This window comes from Vespula vulgaris, chromosome 8 (genome assembly GCF_905475345.1).
Source record: "Vespula vulgaris chromosome 8, iyVesVulg1.1, whole genome shotgun sequence".
Taxonomy (NCBI): domain Eukaryota; kingdom Metazoa; phylum Arthropoda; class Insecta; order Hymenoptera; family Vespidae; genus Vespula; species Vespula vulgaris.
The window spans coordinates 1,168,956-1,189,503 of record NC_066593.1 but is presented as its reverse complement, the minus strand read 5'-3'; the positions used below and the strand labels follow the sequence as shown (position 1 = coordinate 1,189,503).

Genomic DNA, 20,548 nt, shown 5'->3' with positions numbered 1-20,548 from the left:
TATTTTTCAGACCACTTTCCATTGTTAGTAGAACTAGAAATGACACCAACAGTAGGAACAAGCAACGGTTTGATCTCACGCAGGTAGCAGCCGCTGCGATCTAGACCCAAGTAATAACAAGGGAATGATATACAATAATAAAAATGAAATCCTTATCACTCCTTCTCTTACTTCAGGCTCTAGCAATATCACTCGCAGTCGACTACTATTCTAATAGCGAATATTACGAATACTCCACATTGCCGCACATTCAACATGCTGACAGACATATTGATGAATAATTCTAATGACCAGGTGAAGGGAGTCGTGTTGTAATGCGTTTAGCCCATGTATAGTGTATTGCATTTTTAAGAACTAACTTCCCATATTAAGAGTACCATAAACTCTCTATTACCATCATAATATGTAGATACACCTATTTTCCTACAAAAATGATATTCCGATCAAGCCTCTGTGATATCGTCATAAACAATTGGAACAATTTCACATATTTATTAACTAACAAACTAGTATCTACTAGAAAAAATCCTAATCTCTTCCTAAATGTCATTACAACATTCTCCAAGCCAACTTTTGATAAGAATGCTGCCATCCAATGACAAATTGTATTTTTAAACAAAAGAAAACAAAAAAATATGAAAACATACACGCTATACTGGGCTGTGCGAAGTGATCGGAGTTGACTTAACAATTTCAATGCAAGTACAAATCTGTTCTTATTGGCCACTTATATTGATAATGATAATGTTATATAAGGAAATAGATGATATTTGTAGCAAATGTAATTGTAAGTATGGTAAAATGTAACGATGTTCGTCTATCATAGTAACATTGAGATATATCAGTTGACATTCATCATTAGGTATGTTCAGTTCCAATTATTAATATAATATATCACATCCAATTTACTACTTGATAATTCAGTTGTAAAGTAGATAAATATTATAGGTATTAAATACCTGAAATGTTCACGTCATGTACAATTACATTTCTTTCGTCAAAAATATATATTATTTGACGATACATTTGATGCCATGTATTATCGTTGAAAGCAGTAAATAAAAAAATTGGCAATTTATTATATTAAATATCTTAAGAAAATATATATGTATATCGAAAATAAATTTTTAGTACGAGTGCAATGATTACGATGGTTACCATATGTAAAATTCGTAAATACACAACTGAATTATACGAGTAGTCAAACATTTATTTGTCAAAGACGTATGTGTAGTAAATGTTGTATAAAGTAGACTATTATCTTATAGTTTTAATTAACGATCGTAGAAATGGCATTCTGAACTGTACATTCATTCATTCACAATACATTTTCATGTGACAAGTACACGGTCCTTGGAAAAAAATGTATGAAACTTTATATAGCTTAATGACTTCGGGCCTAACGTAATACATTAATACTATTTCTCTTGCAATATATTTAACATCAAACATTTCAATCGCAACAAATACATAATCGTCATATCGTTTTAACTAATCGTAAACAAAAAAAAAAGAAACATATATCATTTCTTTCACCTTTACGAAAACGGTGACGAAAAATTTCCAACTAAAGTTTATTTTTTCATACTAAAGTTTATTTAGAATGAATAAATGATAGATATTTGATCTAATTTATAAAACAATATCAATCGTTTTGCGGCAATTGAATGTTTCATTATAATAAATATAGGTGACATCCTATATAGCATAATATATTATTGTAAGAATATTTGTTGTTAAAAAACACATGTTTTATGAATGTTTTGTCATCGAGAACGTATTTAATTTAATTATTACAAAACCAAAAGATTTCATGAATTCATACGAATGCTAATCAACTGCAATACATTAAAAAAAAAAAAAAAAAAAAAGAACAAACCAACAAGCAAACAAACAAACAAACAAATATCTCTCTTACGGACGAATAGATTATGTTATAATAAAGAAATTTATATATCAGCATTTAAAATACTAGGTATTTATAAAACTTTTTAAATATACTTTCTTGCTAAGTGTGTCTTATATATGCTAAACTATGAGTCTATGAGTCTATGAGTAATCTGCTAGTATTTCATTACTTAGAATATAAATATATAAATGGTTAAGTTTAGACCAATATAATTATTACATGCAATTGTAAAGCGATATAAATCGGTTAAATTATGTTCATTTAAAAATATGAACAATATATCGTTGCACTTTAAGCAGCACTTAGTAAGCCTTATTATTTAAATAGATATACAAAAAACGCTATTAGATAACGATCGTGCTCTTATGCATTTTGGCTTACAATAAGACTATAACAATGAAGTACTAACGATTACCATACAATTAGCTTGAGTACTGGGAAGCTCTGAAGAATCGATAATTAACTTATAAATCGTGGTAGCCTTTCCGTGTCACGACGCCTGTAGCTTAAATGATATGTACACTAAGTAAGTTACTTGTATCACTTACATCAATATTATGTGCAATGTTTATTGATAATATATTTTTATTACTCTTTATTCCTCGATATATAGATTTTTCCGAGATCAGTATTAAATTATAACTGATATAATTTATGTGAATAATTATTAACAAAAAATATTGTAAAGAATCTAAACGCTTTGTGTACTAGTTTATGCATAATATTGATCTTACAGTGATACCATGTCTTACTGCCCATATGTCTCTCTCTTCTCTCTCTCTCTCTCTCTCCCTCTCTCTTTCTCTTTCACTTTTTCAATTATAAAATGTTACAAAAATATATACAAAGATCTTAAGTAATTGTAAGAAGTTTTTCTGTCAGTTATTACTTTTAAGAATCATTTCCAAATGCTTTCATTTTTATATTATAGTTCTTCAAATTTTCTTCAATTGTAAAAAAAAAGGTTTGATAAATCCTTTAACATGAGAATATAACGTTTTATTTTAACTGAAAATCAATTTATTACAATCTTCAAAGTAAAATGTAAAATATTTTTAATTGTAAAGTAATTAATATATACGGCAGAACTGATGTTACATTGTTCTTATATTTCTTTGTAATAATAGAAATTAATATAAATTGAGTTAAATAGTTGCCAAATTTGTTCCAATAAATATTTACAATTGTTTTTTTTTTTTAGAAATGGATCATACAAGATAATTATCTTTTATTGTCCGTACGATGTTATATAATTATCCGCTAATAGAAATAAATTTGAAGGATCTATCAAACTTCTTTTCAATGAGAAACAATGTTTCATTTATAAAAGAAAAAATTAATCATATTTTATAATATGAATATATATGTATATATATGTTATATAGATATAATATACATATTATATACATATAATGTATAGATATATATATATACACACCCACGCATATACATATCTAGATAGTTTTTGTCTTTATTGGAACAATGAGTACCTTTAAAAGTATTTTATTTTCAATTTATTATCTGTTTTTTGGGCATATTTCTAGAAAAAGAATCTTTTCATTTGCCTTATTTATTATACATCTTCTGAGCATCTCCAGCATGTATATCATTCAAATATATTAGTCTTAGAAGAGTTAATATTAAGTAGATATTTTTACGTAATTATAATAAATATTCTTTGTGAGATTCTGTACAATGCGAACACTGTGTTCTGTTGCTTGGAATGTTTAGTGTATTTGTATAATTTCCAACTTTATAACGTGTAATTAATGCCTGTTCTTCTCTGTACTCTGCAATTTAGGTATAATATGATATAACTTACTTAAGAATATAATATATATATATAATTACACAAAGGGACACTATGTATGCAATACTGCATAAGTTTATATTATTCAACTAATCAAGAAACATTTTGTTTATTATCAAACTTGAAGAGAAAAAAAAAAGAAATTTTTATAGAAGTTATTAAAAAACATTTAAATAAATTTTAGTATTCTCGTAAATTCAGATTTTCATTCGAAGCATCAATTTTAATGAGATTAATCTATTTCTTGATTTTTCGGCCGGAACTTAAAGGGTGTTATGAAATCGTAAACGAGTAATATGCGATTCGATGTAATCATGTCATTTAAAACGGAGAGATTATTGAGATGACTTGATTTGCTTCGATGAAAGTTTTATTTGTTTACGAAGGTATAAAGAGAATATAAGGTATGTAATTCTGAGATAAAAAAGAACGAATTAGACTGTCCGAGGTAATAATAATAATAAAACAAAAGATACAAGCGATTCCTGACCTCATATGTGGTATTGCACGAGTGTCGATATTTGACTTCCATAGATAAGAATTAAGTTATACAAAATAATAATAAGATGAGCACAGCACATTTCAGCCTGTACTTTTATAAAAAAAAAAAACGTTCAAAAATTGTAAACATTGGAACACAATTCTTGCGTCCTCAAAGTGCTAAATCTGTAAATTCAATCAGGTTTCGTGTAAGCTTTCAAAAATTAACTTTCGGTAATTGAAGAGTAAAAAAGAATTATTCGGGAAAAAAAGCATTTCTTTGCGAAACGTATATACATTAACTTGATTCTTGTGTAAGAGTGATATGCGACCTTGTGATCGATAGAAAGACCTAATTGATTAACGTAGAAATAATGACAATAGTTCTTCTACTGTCACCCAATCGTTTCTAGAAGCTAATAACTTCTCGATAATTAATATATTAATTGTAGTTTTTTAATTCACACATCTAAATATAACGAAAAAGTAACTTTTAAATCTTTCAAATTTAGATATCTTCTTAAGTACATCATGCATTTAATCAATACCGTACGTACAATAAACACCATTTCATCGTACAATAGGAAAATAATTGCATTGTATTATGTAATAAACATTGTGATTGTGACTAATGTACAGACATGATTTGTACTTCCCTTTTATATAAACGAATCTAAACATTGTAATCGTAGGGCATAGCGAAGCACAGATTAATCAACCATTAGAAGTCTCTCTTTGTTAAGCATTCGAAATGAAATAATACTCAAGAAAACATGGAAAGTACAAATATGTAGCTACACGGTCCTGATTGAATATTGGTAAACAAAAGTTGTAAAGACATAACCAAGGAGAGAATGTGTAAAATTATATCATGATCGAATGCTCTGTCAGTCCGCACTTAAATACCCTTTCGTGTTATTTGAACATACATTTTAAAAGTGGCATATACTTTACTTTTTATTAAAAATGCAATGATTGTATATGGGCTGCATTTGAATCATGATCAAATGTAATGATTTACTAAGCGATGCAAAATAAATGAAAAAGATTTAAAGAGACATCACCTTTGCAAGATATTTTCCCATCTCAGAATATATTTACAAATAAGATGAAGCATAACAATTTATATGCTTTTATTATATACATTTTTATTACATATTTTTACAACGCTTATATCAGTTATTCGCAACTTTATTTAGTTCTTAAATATACTTATATACAGTTTCGTCTTTAAACGCCGTTACTATTTCCATTTTCACAGGGGATTGTAGCCAACGACTCAAAACTTCTTCAGTGTAACCGGTCAGAAAGTATATCTTACTAGGATGTATACTACGTTGAATAATACCAGCAATCCTAACCAAATTATGTTGCCTTTTAATTATTATTTCAGATATAAATAAATTGTGCCAAGTTCCTGTTACGAAACGTCTAATAAATATATCTTCCAATGCAGTCTCCGCCGGTCTGTTGCCATCTACTATATTTGCTGGATCACGAGAACAAGTAAAATCATAATTATCCCATAATAATCGTATACTTCTTACCGTTCATTCTACATACATGTATTCCAAGAATTCCATGATTTTCTGTGAGCAATGTAATGAGGCGGATTAGCCATTTCATATGTTAAACGAAAAGTTCTCTTTGGCGTTGGCTTATAACGACCAGATTGCACTTTATTAAGGGCTGTGCATACATGTATATAACGACGCAACGAAGGTTGTTGTAAAAGAGACATCTGTATATAAATAACAATTTGTTCACGGATTAAATACAATATAATTAACGTCAATATAAACGATACATTGGTATTATTGATAAAGCTGCTAGGTTATGTTAAGAAATATCAATTGTAACATGATAAATATTTATAATTACGTTAGTCAAATTCGGTAAAAAGGCCATCTTCTTCGATCAATTGCTTTTACGTTTAATCTCGATACCTTATAACGTGATAAAAAATAAAAAAAGACATCAATCAAGACGAGATATATTCATAACCAAAATCGGCTTACACTACGATTGCGCATGATCTTGTGCGATCAACAGAACGACATAGTTGAAATTGCGCGCCAACGTGACGTATCTTTTTATTTACAATACACAAAAAGAAAACAATTCGATCGATCGAACATAACTGATTAACTTCGCAGTGAAAGTTTTGTAAACGATTTCGTAACGTAACAAAGACGTACGAATTCATCTTTGTTTCGAACGTTTACAAGAAAGGAAAAAAAAAAGACGAAAAAAGAAAAAAAGAAAAATTGCGTTCGTAGAAATTCAACGAGGTTTCGTTGCAAGAAAAAACGAGAATTTTAACCAACGACTCGACATCGCATTAGACGTAATAAGAATAAAAATTAAAAGATGTCGTAGATTCGAGAGAAGGAGTAAAAGGAAGAAGGATAAAGAGAGAACGAAATGTAGGGAATAGAGATATGAAAGAGGACGTTAAACGATGACTGCTAAGAAGAAAATAGAAGAAGAAGAAGAAGAAGAAGATGGAAAAGGACGAAGCTATCGTGATAGAGAAGAGTGGGGTAGGGTGGGGTGAGATAAAGAGGCGGGGCAATGGTTGGCGGTTTCGGAGTGAGAGAGAGAGAGAGAGAGAGAGAGGGGGGGAAGGCCAGTGGTGGGGGTAGCTCGATCCGTTGGTGGCTCGTTGATCGGAGAGCGAGTGCAGTGTGCGTCGTGACGTGACAATGGCGGTAGTCGTGATCGCGGTGCGGTGCGTTATTGTGATCAGCTGATCGAACGCGCTTCCGAGAAGATAGAGTAGTGTGTGCGTGTGTGTGCGTGCGTGCGTGACTGCGTGTGTGAAAGAGAGAGAGAGAGAGAGAAAGAAAGAAAAAGAGAAGTGCGTGGTCAAGAGGCAGAAAGGAAGAAGGTCAAGAGAAAAGGACGAAGAAAGTGAAAAGAAAAACGAGAGACGTGCGGAGCTCTCCATCGTGAAGGAAGGTGTAAAAAGAAAGAAGGAAAATATTCTTTCGATAGAAGACGATGTCCTCGTCGTCGATATTGTCCTCGTCGTCGTCCTCGTCGTCGTCGTCGTCGTCGTCGTCGTCGTCGTCGTCCTCGTCGTCGTCGTCGCCGTCGTCGTCGTCGTGGTCGTCGTCGTGGTCGTCGTCGTTGTTGTCATCGTCGCCACCGCCGTCATCGTCATCATCGTCATCATCGTCATTGTCGTCGTTGTCATCATTGTCGTCGTTTTCGTGAGAGATCGGCAGTGCCTACCTAGGCGCCGCCGTTCCTAATCCCTCCTATTGTGTGTTGCTAATATATTAGTAGTGGGCCCCCTGTATATCCGGTGTGTGTCGTGCACGAATGCGTGGAGTTAACACGAGAGGTAGATAAATGTCTCTCAACCATGCCCGCCGTGCGGAAGTACAGAAGGGATACCAGTGAAGTGAGCTGTTGCCTCAAGTACGTCATCTTTGGATTTAACGTCATGTTTTGGGTATGTAATATTATATATATATTTCTTTACTTTTCTTCTTTTCTTTTTCTTTCCGTTTATATTTTTATAATATTTTATATATATATATATATATATATATATATATATATATTGTATCGGATAAAAGGAACGTTTAAGAAACGACGTAGAATATCTTTTTTTTAAACTCTCAACGATCGTTCGTTAACATTATCAAACCTCGATCTTATAATATAAAGAACATTTTGATCGACCAATACTCTACGAGACGCGAAGTTTTACTTCTTCGAAGTTGAAGTATGTATGTAGCAGCAACAGCAGCAGCAGCAACAGTAATAGTAGTAGTGTAGTATATAGAGTTTGTAACGGTTAAAGAGTAAACGCGAGTAAACTTGTTTCGTCCTGTTTCTTGCTGAACCTTGTCGTTAAACGTCGCGTTACCATGGAGAAAAAGACAGAAAGAGAGAGAGAGAGAGAGAGAGAGAGAGAGTAACAGAGATAGAGAGAAAGAGAAAGAGAAAGAGAAAGAGAAAGAAAGAGAATTGTCAGTCTCGTTCAAGTCCCCTATCCCCCCTCAACCACCCATCTCTGCCCGCAGCCCGCCATCGTCAGTGCGTTCACCGGCTTTCAACGTAATATACGAAGAAGTCTCTCTTCCTTTGTTCGGCCTTCTCTCTACTGTATTTTACTCTTATAACCTTCAAACCGTAATCCCTTCCTTCCTTCCTTCCTTCCTTCCTTTATTTCTTCCTTCCTTTCTTCCTTCCTTCCTTCCTTTATTTCTTCCTTCCTTCTTTACTCCCTTTCTTTCTCCAACTTTGGAAATATTCCGAAAATCATTTGATTTCCTCATCGAATTTCTACGTTTACCCTTTACCAAGCAAATCCAGTTTACCATTAATTCTATTCTTGGATAACAAGCGATAAAATGAATCGAGTTTATAGTTCGGCCGAATTTTCTTCGCACCCGTTTTGATAGCAGCATAATTGTAAGACTTTAATTGTAAGACGCCATTTTGGTAACGCGAAAGAAGAAAGAAAGAAAAAAGCTCAAGAATTTTTTTCTACGCTGTTATATCATATTCGTACATCTATTGTATCGGAGAAGAGCGTAGTGGTTACATCCCACGTAAGTGAGTAGGTATTTAAGTAAACACGTTTAGAAAAAGGAAGGATAATTAATTTGCGAGGAACGATGAAAGATATTTTAGATGTATATAATTTGAACGTATGCGTATATATAAAATGTAAAAATGTAGAAACGACGACGTATTTTACGTAAGAGAAAATCGAAATGAACGAAGTCGCGTCTCCGAATGAGATTCTCTTCGAAGGAGACATCTTCACGGTTTATATCGAGGAAATTTAACTTTTAGTACGATTATATATACACTTTTATATACTGTACGCTTGTGTATCAATTTATGTATGTACGTACGTATGTATGTATTTATGCATCGATTGGTCGTTTTGTAAATTCAAAAAAGGTCGCCGAGTGTTTCGATGGAGAAGAAGAAAGAGATAGAAGTAGATATATAGATGTATATATATAAACACATACACACATACATATAGAGAGAGAAAGAGAGAGAGAGAGAGAGAGATGGTAGGAGGGGGGAATGGTGGGAGAAAGACCGGGAACGAGCCGCAATGCAGCTCGTATGCATCGTCAAGTGTTCCAATTGCGAGAAGCGGGGCATACGTGTGCGTCACGGTCTGTATATCGCGTAGAACGACGCGCGTATATACACGCCGGACGCATCCCATTGTAAATACGGGGAATTAAACGAAGTTCGCGACTCGTGAACCACCAACTCTATGTATATAGTATATATACACGACGAACGCGAGAGAAACGTCGCGTCGCATCGCGTCGCATCGTATCGCATCGCATCGCATCGTTCGCCTTTTCGAACATATACCTACCGAACAGTTTTTTTGTTCTTTCTTTCTTGATTCTCTCCGTTGATGCCGTTTAGCGAAAATCGATCGGACTTTAACGAGTTTCGTTTCGATTTGAACCACCACTCTTCCGTCACGTTCGTTCTCAAATACTTAACGGGGGAAAAGGAAGCCACTAGAGCTTTAGTATCTTTCTTTTGACTTTATCTTTTAAGGATGTCGATTAGAGTTATCGAAAATTAATTCTGGGTTTTCTATTTTTTTTTCCTTTTTTTCTTTCTTTTTTTTTTTTTTGAATTCTATAATTCAGTTTTCTTTACAAGTCTACGACAAGATCGTATAACGTAGAAATTATATATAGGTGTGTATATATATATATATATATTATGAATCAGTTGATCGCAATAAAAAAGCCATCTATAAATACTATTAAAATTGAAATTGTGAGAACTTTACAGATATATGAATTATTGGATTAGTAAATAATCATGAAGGAATTTGTAGGAATTTATATTTAAACGATACTAGTTTTTTTTTTCTTTTTTAAATAAAAATGTTAACATTATTTAATGATCAAATTAATAACATCTAATAATATATTATTATTTCGAAATAATGTATCATATTGCATGGCTTTTTTTTTAGATAGGAAATATTGCAAATGTCGACATTATTAATCCGCCGATTTAATAACGAATTTCATGACGATAATACGAAATCAAATTTCCAAAATTATGGATAATGCAATGTTTTCCATGAATTTATTTAAATCCGTAATTAATGCCTTTTATAGACGATTTTGTGTAGAGAGCTTTTATTTATTTATTTATTATTCTCCTTTGTTTAATATCACCTGATTATTAGCAGCATATTTCGATGTTTATATTAATTTTCCTCGGTTGCATCGTCATACGTTTCATACGACCTACGTTTCATAGATTCTATACAACGGGAGGATAATCGCGTGCGAATATCTATTCCTCCTTAATAAGACTTTGAAAAGATTTATATGCGACGTGAAGAAACACATTTATATACATACGTGATTAAAAGTATGACCTTGTAAAGTTCTCGTCGTTAGACGGGAAAAGAGACATAATTAACACTTTCGTAATAAGGATCGTTAAGTACGTAAGTACATACTTATTTTCCCACATCGCTTATTTTATAGATCTTTATCGATCATTCTCTTGGTCATAATAGTGCTACGTGAGGATTTGTAATTAGTCGAGCGGGTAAAAGAAAGGAAAGAAAAAAAGAAAAATAAATAAAAAGAACAAACTAATAAACAGATATCTACGTTTCGACGAAACACGTAAACTGTGAGTCATTGAGAATTCGTTGAAAATTTATCCTAATGAGTTCGAGTAATAATATTAGTAATAGTAGTAGTAGTTTGTAATACTAAGTAATAAATAGTAGTAGTAGTAGTAGTAGTAATAGTAGTAGTCAGAAGTCTTCTTCCACTTACTCGTCGTTACGCTTGTTCTTCCTCGATCCGGTAGAACCGGGTTTTGATCCTTGAAAAAGGACAACCGGATCTCGTCCTTCGCGTCGCGTAGTCTGACGAGGCGAACGAACTCCAGTCGTCGTCGTTCTCGACTTTGCCACGTCCTTTGCCGAGACGCAAAATACGAAATTTCTTTTCTCTCGTACATCTACCAACATTTTCCTTCGCATTCGTTGTTTCATTTTCTTCGATAGAGTAAGTATACGTCTCTTACGATCGCCCTGACAGATTTACGGAAATAACAAAATGTTTCCAAGAGTTTCGTCAACGTATCAAATACTTCTGTATATTTCTGTATATTTATATATATATATATATATATATATATATATATATATATGTATGTGACGGAGAAAAAGACTAGAAAATTCAGAAATATCACCGACTTTGAAAACATAAAAAGACTGACTCTGTTCGGTAAGTGTGTGTACGTGTGTACGTAAAGTGTGAGAGGATCGACCTTGCTAGTATCGTGGCGCTTTGCCGTCGACGAACGTTCCTTTCTTTTCTTCCTTTTTCTTTCCTTGCATATTCTCTTTCTTTCTCTTTCTCTCTTCACACGTACACCAAACACACGTATACATAAACACACGTAAACGCCACCCTCTTGGTACGCGCTGACGCGCACGCATCTCACGTGCACTCGTGCGTGCACGAGTCTCTCTCTCTCTCTCTCTCTCTCTCTCTTTTACTTGAAAATTGCCTAATATACATATACATAAATATATACATATTTACATATATATGTACAATATATACATACGTACATATATATATATCTTCGTCTCCAAAGATATTTCGATATAAAAGAAAACAAAAGGGTAGTTCATGATCGATAATACGATGTTTGTAAGTTTGTATGTAACGTGTCTATTATCAGAGTTCCTCTCGAAACTTTCAACCAGCAAGCATCCTGACGACGAAACTCTGTTTGAGGTATATCATTACAAAAGTCGTCTGTAAAACCGGTTTTCGAGCAAGTCAAGCGGCCACCGGTGCTGCGCTGCTGATGCTCTTCGATTTTCTCCATCTTTCTTTCTTTCTTTCTTTCTTCCTCTCCTCCTTCCACTCACTCTCTCTTTTTTTTTTCTATTTCTCTCTCTCTCTCTCTTTTTCTCTTTCACTTTTTATCTGTGAGTCATCTTTCTTGCAACAACTTTACATCGTTTCCTTCTTACGAAGAATAATATTTACGAATCGAACTCGTACTTTATCGATAGGTAGATTCAAGAAAATATCGAAACGCGTAAATCCAAGAAAATAATCGGAACTTTTTAATTCGGTTTAACGAAAAAGCATACGCATAGCTTTTAAACGATCAACCTTTGCGTTAATTAAATGTTTCACTGTGAAAAAGGATTAAACGCTTCAAGGCAGCTGTCGTCCTCGTCGTCCTCGTCGTCGTCCTAACGGGATAGGATTTTCAAGCGAAATAAGGACGATTCACGTTCCTTCTATATATTTTTTCTCCCTCCTACTCCTCTTTATTTTTCTCTATTTTTCTTTCTCTTTCTTTATCTTTTTCTTTTTTAAAGTATCCCCCTCTTTGAAATTGCAAGTGCTTTGCAAAGGATAAAAGTAAGATCCTCGTCATCTCTACTCTTTCTTAACGTCACGATTCATAGATACTACGTGTGTGTGTATATATGTACTTACATACAACGTTGAAAAAGAAGATCAACGAATTGTTCGTCAATAGTAATCCTATCTCATTGAAATTTTTATTTCATCGAACTTTCATTGATTTACAGCTATGTATATATTACCATCGTATTTGTTTGGGAGCTTCAGTCGAGAATGGAATTTTACGAGACGGTTCAAGGTTAAAAGTAAAAAACGTGTGAATAATTTACGATAAACAAGTGCCAAAGGGAGAAAAGAAAGAGAGAGAAAGAATAATCTTCGAAGGTCAAAGGAGGAAAAAAGGGACGTTTCTCACGAGAATAAAAAAGAAGGACGAACTTTTCACTCGAAAATTTATCATGTTGAGTAACCCTTAAAAAGACATTTTCCGAGGTTCGAAAGAGAAAGAGAGAGAGAGAGAGAGAGAGAGAGAGAGAGAGAGAGAGAGAGAGAGAGAGAGAGAGAGAGAGAGAAAGAGAAAGAGAAGTAAGAATAAAAAAGAAAAAGAAAAAAAAATAGAAGAAGAGGAAGGTAATCTCACGAACCGAACCGTAATGCTTCTCTTCCTCTCCTTTCCTTTCTTGCAGCAGATAATTCGTATTCGCATTCGAAGCACGAAATGCAGGAGGTATCTTTTAGATATACGTTCGAGCTTTGTAGAACAAGGACAAATGGTGCGGGTACAGCGTCTTCCTATCTCCTCCCTTTCCTTTCTCTCTCTCTCTCTCTCTCTCTCACTCTCTCTCTCTCTCTCTCTCTCTCTCTCTCTCTCTCTCTCTCTATTTCTATCTCTATCTATATCTATATCTATATCTATATCTATATCTATATCTATCTATCCCTCTCTCCTTTTCTCATCTTCTTTTCCTTTCGTTTTACAACTTCCTAGAACCGTCAAGAGCTTAATATTAATATCATGTTGGGACGAGTCGTTTTGCATTCGAGGCTACTTTTGAAGTAAGTTTTCCCTCACGACCCTTGAGAATCGCTTTGGTATCCTCGTTTTTCCTCTCTCTCTTTCTCTCTCTTTTCTCCATCTTTTTCTCTCATACCTTATAGTATCTCTTGATAGTGACTCGACGAACACACGACGTGGACCGTACTTTCCGTTCTTTGATGTTCGCAATTCTGACAAAACGCGTGGACCACCGAACCTTCCGTTTCAATGCATTTCACGTTTCCCTTCCCTCATCCGCCCCCGTATCCGACTCGCTTCTCTCTCTTCACCGTTTCGAATACGTTAGCTTTTCGACGGCCTTTCCTTTGCTCCGTCGACGAAATTCTTTCTTTTTTTTTTTCGCCATTGAGAAAAATGTGAATTCGAAGCTCGAATTCTCGAAGAAATCTCCCGTATAAAATGAACTTGTTCGTATCGGCCCGTGAAAAATGCTTTATATCGAATGGACGAAAAGAATCTTGCACCTCTCCTCTCCCCTCCCCTCTCCTTCTCCTCCTCCTCCTCCTCCTCCTCCTCCTCCTTCCATCGTCGGACTACGAAGATATTTTAATTGGATTTTTTTTTGTTTTGGTTTTTGTTTTTTATAAAACATATTTTCTATGAGACGAAATGAAATAGAAGGAGGTAATATAAAAGTGCCGAATGGCGTTAAGCAATCCGCGTTTTCTTTTTGGTTTCGTTTGAAAACTTTACTGTTGGTTTGCAACGGTAAATTAGACGTTAACAGCAAAGTCATCTTATTTATTTTTGTTTTTTTTGTGTAGAGAGAAGGAGAAAGAGAGAGAGAAGAAAAGGAAAATGCAAATAGGAGCGATTGACGTTCTATGTAGCACGTGTTAGGCGTTTTAGCGATTATTATTTTCCCTCGAACGGAAGAGAGGAAAAGAGAAGGAGAGAGAGAGAGAGAGAGAGAGAGAGAGAGAGAGAGAGAGAGAGAGAGTGTTCGGACGGCGATGAAAAAGCGATTAATGGATGAAATACGGCAAAGAGCTTTTGTAAATGAATTCTTCCCGTAAAACGATCCTCCTTCGCATGTGAACGCAGTTAATCTTAATCAGCGTAGGTAAAGCAGGATAATGTCGAGAACGAAACTTTGCTAAGCCGATTAATATAAATACGTCGGCCGAACTACGCGAGTAAATTCTAGTTAGGTTGAATCGAGAGACTGCCGTAATGTAATCTTCGATGCGAAAGTATCATTGATTCATCATCGTTAATGGAAACGTACGTTGTTAGGAGGTACTGTTATTTTCGAGTAGAGTCGTAAGCTTCGAGGAAGGAAAAAAAAATAAAATAAGAAAAAAAAGGGGGAAAAAAGAAAAGATAAAATAAAATAGAATGAGAAAGGGTCGAAAGAGGAAATAACGTGGAGAAAAAATGAGACAAAAAATCGAAAGAAGTAAAGAGAAAAAAAAAAAGTACCAACGAGATACGTACTTCATTCGAATATACGTACGTGATTTCCATAGCAGCCTGATTTCAAGACTTGATTCCAGCGAATAATTAATTATACACGGTTAAAACGAAACTATCAAGAGCAAATGAAATTTCATTAAGCATTTCGTATCGAAATTTTCCTTTGTTCCCGTTAAGCATCCTTTGCGCGTTGTTAACACAAAGAGAATGCTTCGAGAGTATGTTACGTTTAATAGTCAATTCGACTCGTCTTCTTCGTTTAAAACGAAAGCTAGATTTTGACTCGTTGCATTCTCGAGTTCTGCTTCGGGCAGAATGTTTCGGATCTCGATTTTCTCGATTCATGACGTACGCTTTGAAAATTATTTCTCTCTATCTTTTGACTTTGGTAGCAACAGTCAAAGCGCGAATACTTCAAACATAAAACTCGAACGAATGTTCTACTTGGGGACGGCTTTTATACACATTTTCTCGCTTTTGAAACAAAGAAACGGGATTAGAAAGAGAAAAGGGGAAAAACGAAAAAAGGAAAAAGACCGACCGGATGAAATGACACCCTAGTATCGTAATATTTGTAACGAGATCGAATGGAACACGCGTGAAAATGAGTCACCATAAGTCGATTCGCTTTCTAATTATTACGCAAGCTAGTATTATTAACGTTCACGACGATGTAACGGTTACTACTCGACATCTATATATGACATTTTGCTTGATACCTGTCTCTTTGATGTGTATGTGTGTTTGTGTTATCCTGTATACTATAGTTAACGAATGATTTTTTTCTCATTAAGTATGCATATATTATTTGTATAGTTTTTATAAAAATATGAAATATCTATATATACATGTGTATATGAAATACCTATATATATGTATGTATATATATATATATATATATGTACATAGGAAAGAGTGTGAGAGAACTCCAAAACGATTCTGACGGAAATTCGATGCTCTCGAATTATACAACGTCACATTAATGTCCGGATTTCCCACGATTTATTTGCCATTCCGTTGGATTTTCCTCTTTGCCGCGAAACATACCGCAAATTAACCAAAATTCGCTGATCGCTTTATTATCGTTTGTTTTCGCCGAATATTATTTCAGATTATAGGCACGGTTTCCTCCTATTCGGAAGACATATCAAATCGACGTTGATGCGTGATCAATGTTTTATTGAAGCTATATTACTCGTAACTTAATTGTAATTATTCATTATTTATAATCGAGAATATGTGGAATATAAATATGAGGGAAAATAAAAATCAGTCAAAAATAACTTAAATGAAATAAATATGATACGAAAGGTGAAGTATGTACGAAAACTCATGAGCGACATATTTTTAATATTTCAAAGTCAATAGCGTAGTGAATTGCCACGAGTAAATACGGACATTAAATGCATTCTGAATAATAAATCTAAAGGTACATATGTTATGACGATATATTATATGTGTACATGTATTTATATATGTACGTGCATATAGTACATATATATACACGTATATACAGAGGTATATATACGTATACATTTATATACGATTGTTGAGTAAATATGATAAAATTATGTTACTGTCGAAGCTCTTGCATAGAGGCAAATTTTGCATACAAAACCATTCGTTAAACATCTCTCACTCTCTCTCTCTCTCTTTCTCTATGTATCTATCTATCTATCTGTCTCTCTTTTCCTTTCTACTTCATATACATATTCCAACAATCGCGGTAATTTAATTTCCTTTATTAAGCTCTATGGAATACGCGATCGTCAAGTTAATCAAGCTGGCATTACTTTTCTCCCATATATTTTTCGTATCTTTCGAGGATATTGTTATCATCATCATCATCATCATCATCATCACCATCATCATTACTATTATTATATATTATTATTATTATTATTATTATTATTATTATTATTATTATTATGATTGTTGTTGTTATTATCATTATTATTATTATGTTATCGGTGAAAGTGGATTAATATAAAATATCAGTTCATCGATGTGTTTCCATCCTGACGTAATCTAAAAAGTTTAAGATTCCGTAGTATTCTGAGAATAGAGAGATCCGAGAATGGACAGAGACAGGGGTTCGGAAGAATCTTTGGATATAATCGATGGGAACGTTGATCTGTCCGTCGCTTCGGTAATTCGAATGTCATCGGAAAGATTTCTCTCCTTGGAAGTTTCCACTTCTTTGAGCTTTAAACGAACTTTCTGACAACTGTTAGAAAAGAGGATAAGAAGGAAACGGTGCTTCGTCCCGAGGGTGTATCTTGGGAATGCGAAAGTCTCGGAGTAATTAGTTAGCAATTAATCATGTCGAATGGTGGACGTATCTTTATCCGGTGGTAATAAAGTGATTTCATTTCTGAAACGGTAATAGGTATCTTCAAACAATGGGAATAAAAAGAAAAGAAAGACGAATGTCGAGGGGGAAGATTTAATTTTTTCTTCTACCATTTATTTTTATCTCGTTCATCAGAAATTCGATCTAATTGGCTCGAATCTAAATACTTAGAGACTTTTCTTTCCGGTCGCCGATCTCGTCGAATGTAAATCGTATCGATATGCATTTATCTGGCAATAAGTAGCTTTTATTTGATTTACCTAATTATCGGACCAAACTTATTTTAACGATAGAACCGCGCTTGTTGGATATTGGCTTTTCGTTGTACGGTTAATTAAACGTATTAATACTTTGGTTGAAAATTCAACAGGGTTACCGCGAAATTAGATTGCTAAATGATATTGCTCGAAACGTCTATAGGAAAATTTGATCATAGGAAATATAGGTAGATACGAGTTGGAATATTGAATAGAAAACCGACTGGTAAAATTGTATTATGGTTTATAATAAGTAGAAAACTATTTTCAAGGGATGGTAAGTAATTTTTTTCTTCGAGGAAAGATTCTCAAGAGAGAGAGAGAGAGAGAGAGAGAGAGAGAGAAGAATCAGCGTACAAGGTTGACGTTTTAATACTATTTCTTTAATACCTTGAATACATTTAAAATATCAAAGTTAACTACAATATCTTGTAAAGTCGGGAAAATTTATTCAGCGATTAACAAGGAACGGCAATCTTTTTTGACGCGACGAAGGAGCCTTCCTTTTTCATGAGAAAGAAAGAAAAGAGAAAAAAGGGGGGATATATTTTATCTTGAAGAAAAAGAAGGGAGAAAAAAAGAAGGGGAAGAAAGAGAAAGGAGAGAGAGAAAGAGAGAGAGAGACCTTAACTTTTCGTATGCAGGGGAGAAGTCGAGACTACATCTGCCACGGTGGCGGCGCATACAAAAATGTGCCAATAACACGTAAAGATAGTATCGACAAAACCATTTAACTTTGTCCCTTCGGCCGTTTCTTTCTACGTTTCTGAGTTCAACCGCAAAAGAGGGAAATAGAGATATGTATATATATATATATATGTATGTGTGCATATATATGTATTTATGTATGTATATACATGTATATGTATATATGTAACTCGTTCCAATTCTCAAACTTACTTCTCGCATTTACGCTGGTACGCTTCTTGAATATTTTCTTTCGAATCTTTGCCGATTGTACTTGGTGGCCGGTTGGTGCTAGCGTTTTAATTAAATTTTGTTTAATTAAAAATCAGCCAGAAAAGGCAGCTTGAAGTTTTAAGACTCGAGTCACAGCGACTTCCCGTCGATTCTTAATTAAATACACGAAGAAGATGTGTATATATATATATATATATATATATATATATATATATATATATATATCTTGAAAATATATGTCTATGTACATCTTAAAACAGCTTCAAGACAGGGCAAGATCTCTTTTTTCTTTGGAGGAAATGAATTAAAAAAATTTTTTGTTCTTTTTCATTTTCTTTTTTTACTTCCTTACAATCGAGGATATTTTTTTTTTCGTACGATGAAAAATGAAAAGAAAAATTTCCACAGAGGATACATACAAAGGTGATAATAGAAAAAAATAATGAAGTGTATCATTATCGATCACGAATGTAACTAAGAGAAAGAAAAAAATACTATTCTGCTATCGTTATCATCACGATCATTAATATCATCTTTCTCTTTTTAACGTGTCTACTTTCAAGGTTGATTTTACCTCTACTTCCTCTGTTTCCAGTTGTTGTACACGATTCACAGGAGAAATAAAAGGGGTTCGACGACCCTCACGCCTTCGTGAGTCACACGAGCGCGAACCAACGAACCAACGAACGAACCAACGAACGAACGAACGAACGAACCAACGAACGAACGAACGAACGAACGAACGAACGAACGAACGAATAAACGAACGAACAAACGAACGAAGGAACGAAGGAACAAGAAGTGCGTGCATGAAACCCCCATCTTCCGGCGACCGGAAAATGTCATGAGGAACATTATTACAGTGCCTTCCCCCTCATTCTCCCTCCGTATTCCCCTCTTCGTCTCCTCCACTAACCCTTTCCTGCTCACCCTTCATTCCCTGCAAATGCAAGCCGAACGCGCATTTCCTTTCGAGTCGTTCTCTCTTTGTCTTTATTACTTACATGAACGTCGAAAGCTCTTTGATCTATGGAAAAAGACGGAATATTCGCATGATTTCTCATGTGTGTGTGTGTGTATAGATACATACATGCACTTTGAAGGTAATTATCTTCTGACGTAAGATCTAATGAAGTTTCTTTTATCCTGCTTGTTAATTCTACGTCGAACAAGATCATCTCTCTCTCTCTCTCTCTCTCTCTCTCTCTCTCTCTCTCTCTTTTCCTCTTTCTCTATCATTTTGTTTAAGATAGACATTTCAAACTGTTTAACAAACATAAATGTAGAAAGAAAAAGGGTTGACGTTTGAAGAGAGATCTCGAAATACGTAAGTACCTACCTGTACATATCTATGTGTAAGTATATAAAGAGACGTGTGGAGAAGAAAGAAAAAAAAATAACTTGAAGATATCTCTACGAAAAAGAGAGAGAGAGAGCGAGAGCGAGAGAGAGAGAGAGAGAGAGAGAGAGAGAGAGAGAGAGAGAGAGAGAGAGAGAGAGAGAGAGTTCAAAGTCAGAGAAGATATTTATTTGACGGTTCAATGCAAAATGGCTTTTGGCTCAAAAGCTCGAATCGAATTGAATCGAATCGAATCGAATCGAATCGAACTATCGATCGATATCTCGTTCGTTCGTTCGTTCGTTCTTTCTGTCGGTCGATCGGTCTAACGCTTTAGCAATTTAAAGCGAATTCGTCGATGGTGGTGGCGATGGTGGTGGATAGTGGTGACGGCGGCGGCGTCTATGGCGAATACAAAAATATTGCTTGCGTATTTATGAGCTATCCAGCCACCGAGTAAACACATTGCTGATGTACATATTGCTGTCTCCCTCCATTTCTCCCTCTCTCTTTCTCTCTCTTCCTTTCTCTTTCATTCTCTCTCTTTCTTTCTGTGTATATATAGTTAACATTTAAAGCAGAGAAACGATCTTCTATTACACCGTCCAACGTTTTATGTCTGTCCCCTGGC

General features: G+C 34.3%; 3 protein-coding genes across 13 annotated transcripts in view; 2 read left to right on the top strand and 1 right to left on the bottom strand.

The window, feature by feature from the left end:
* LOC127065470 (CCR4-NOT transcription complex subunit 6-like) overlaps positions 1-5,257 on the top strand; it is a 519,140-nt gene extending 513,883 nt beyond the window's left edge. For 5 of the 9 annotated variants that reach the window (XM_050997849.1, XM_050997848.1, XM_050997850.1 and 2 more), the window contains one exon: positions 11-5,257. In XM_050997849.1, coding sequence (XP_050853806.1) covers positions 11-87 — 77 coding nt within the window. In that variant the 3' untranslated portion in view covers positions 88-5,257. The remainder of the gene's footprint in view (positions 1-10) is intronic. The other 4 variants (XM_050997854.1, XM_050997853.1, XM_050997852.1 and 1 more) reach the window with 2 other exon arrangements.
* A 46-nt stretch (positions 5,258-5,303) lies between these two features.
* On the bottom strand, positions 5,304-6,321 carry LOC127065507 (28S ribosomal protein S24, mitochondrial). Its single transcript, XM_050997949.1, has 3 exons — positions 6,081-6,321; positions 5,763-5,940; positions 5,304-5,688 (listed from the first exon to the last, which is right to left on the bottom strand). Exons 1-3 carry the CDS (start codon positions 6,105-6,107, stop codon positions 5,402-5,404), a joined length of 492 nt encoding a protein of 163 aa, XP_050853906.1. The 5' UTR covers positions 6,108-6,321; the 3' UTR covers positions 5,304-5,401.
* A 535-nt stretch (positions 6,322-6,856) lies between these two features.
* The window catches only part of LOC127065495 (tetraspanin-5), an 84,005-nt gene continuing 70,313 nt past the window's right edge, over positions 6,857-20,548 (top strand). The window contains exon 1 of one of the 3 annotated variants that reach the window (XM_050997924.1): positions 6,857-7,659. In XM_050997924.1, coding sequence (XP_050853881.1) covers positions 7,570-7,659 — 90 coding nt within the window. In that variant the 5' untranslated portion in view covers positions 6,857-7,569. The remainder of the gene's footprint in view (positions 7,660-20,548) is intronic. The other 2 variants (XM_050997926.1, XM_050997925.1) reach the window with 2 other exon arrangements.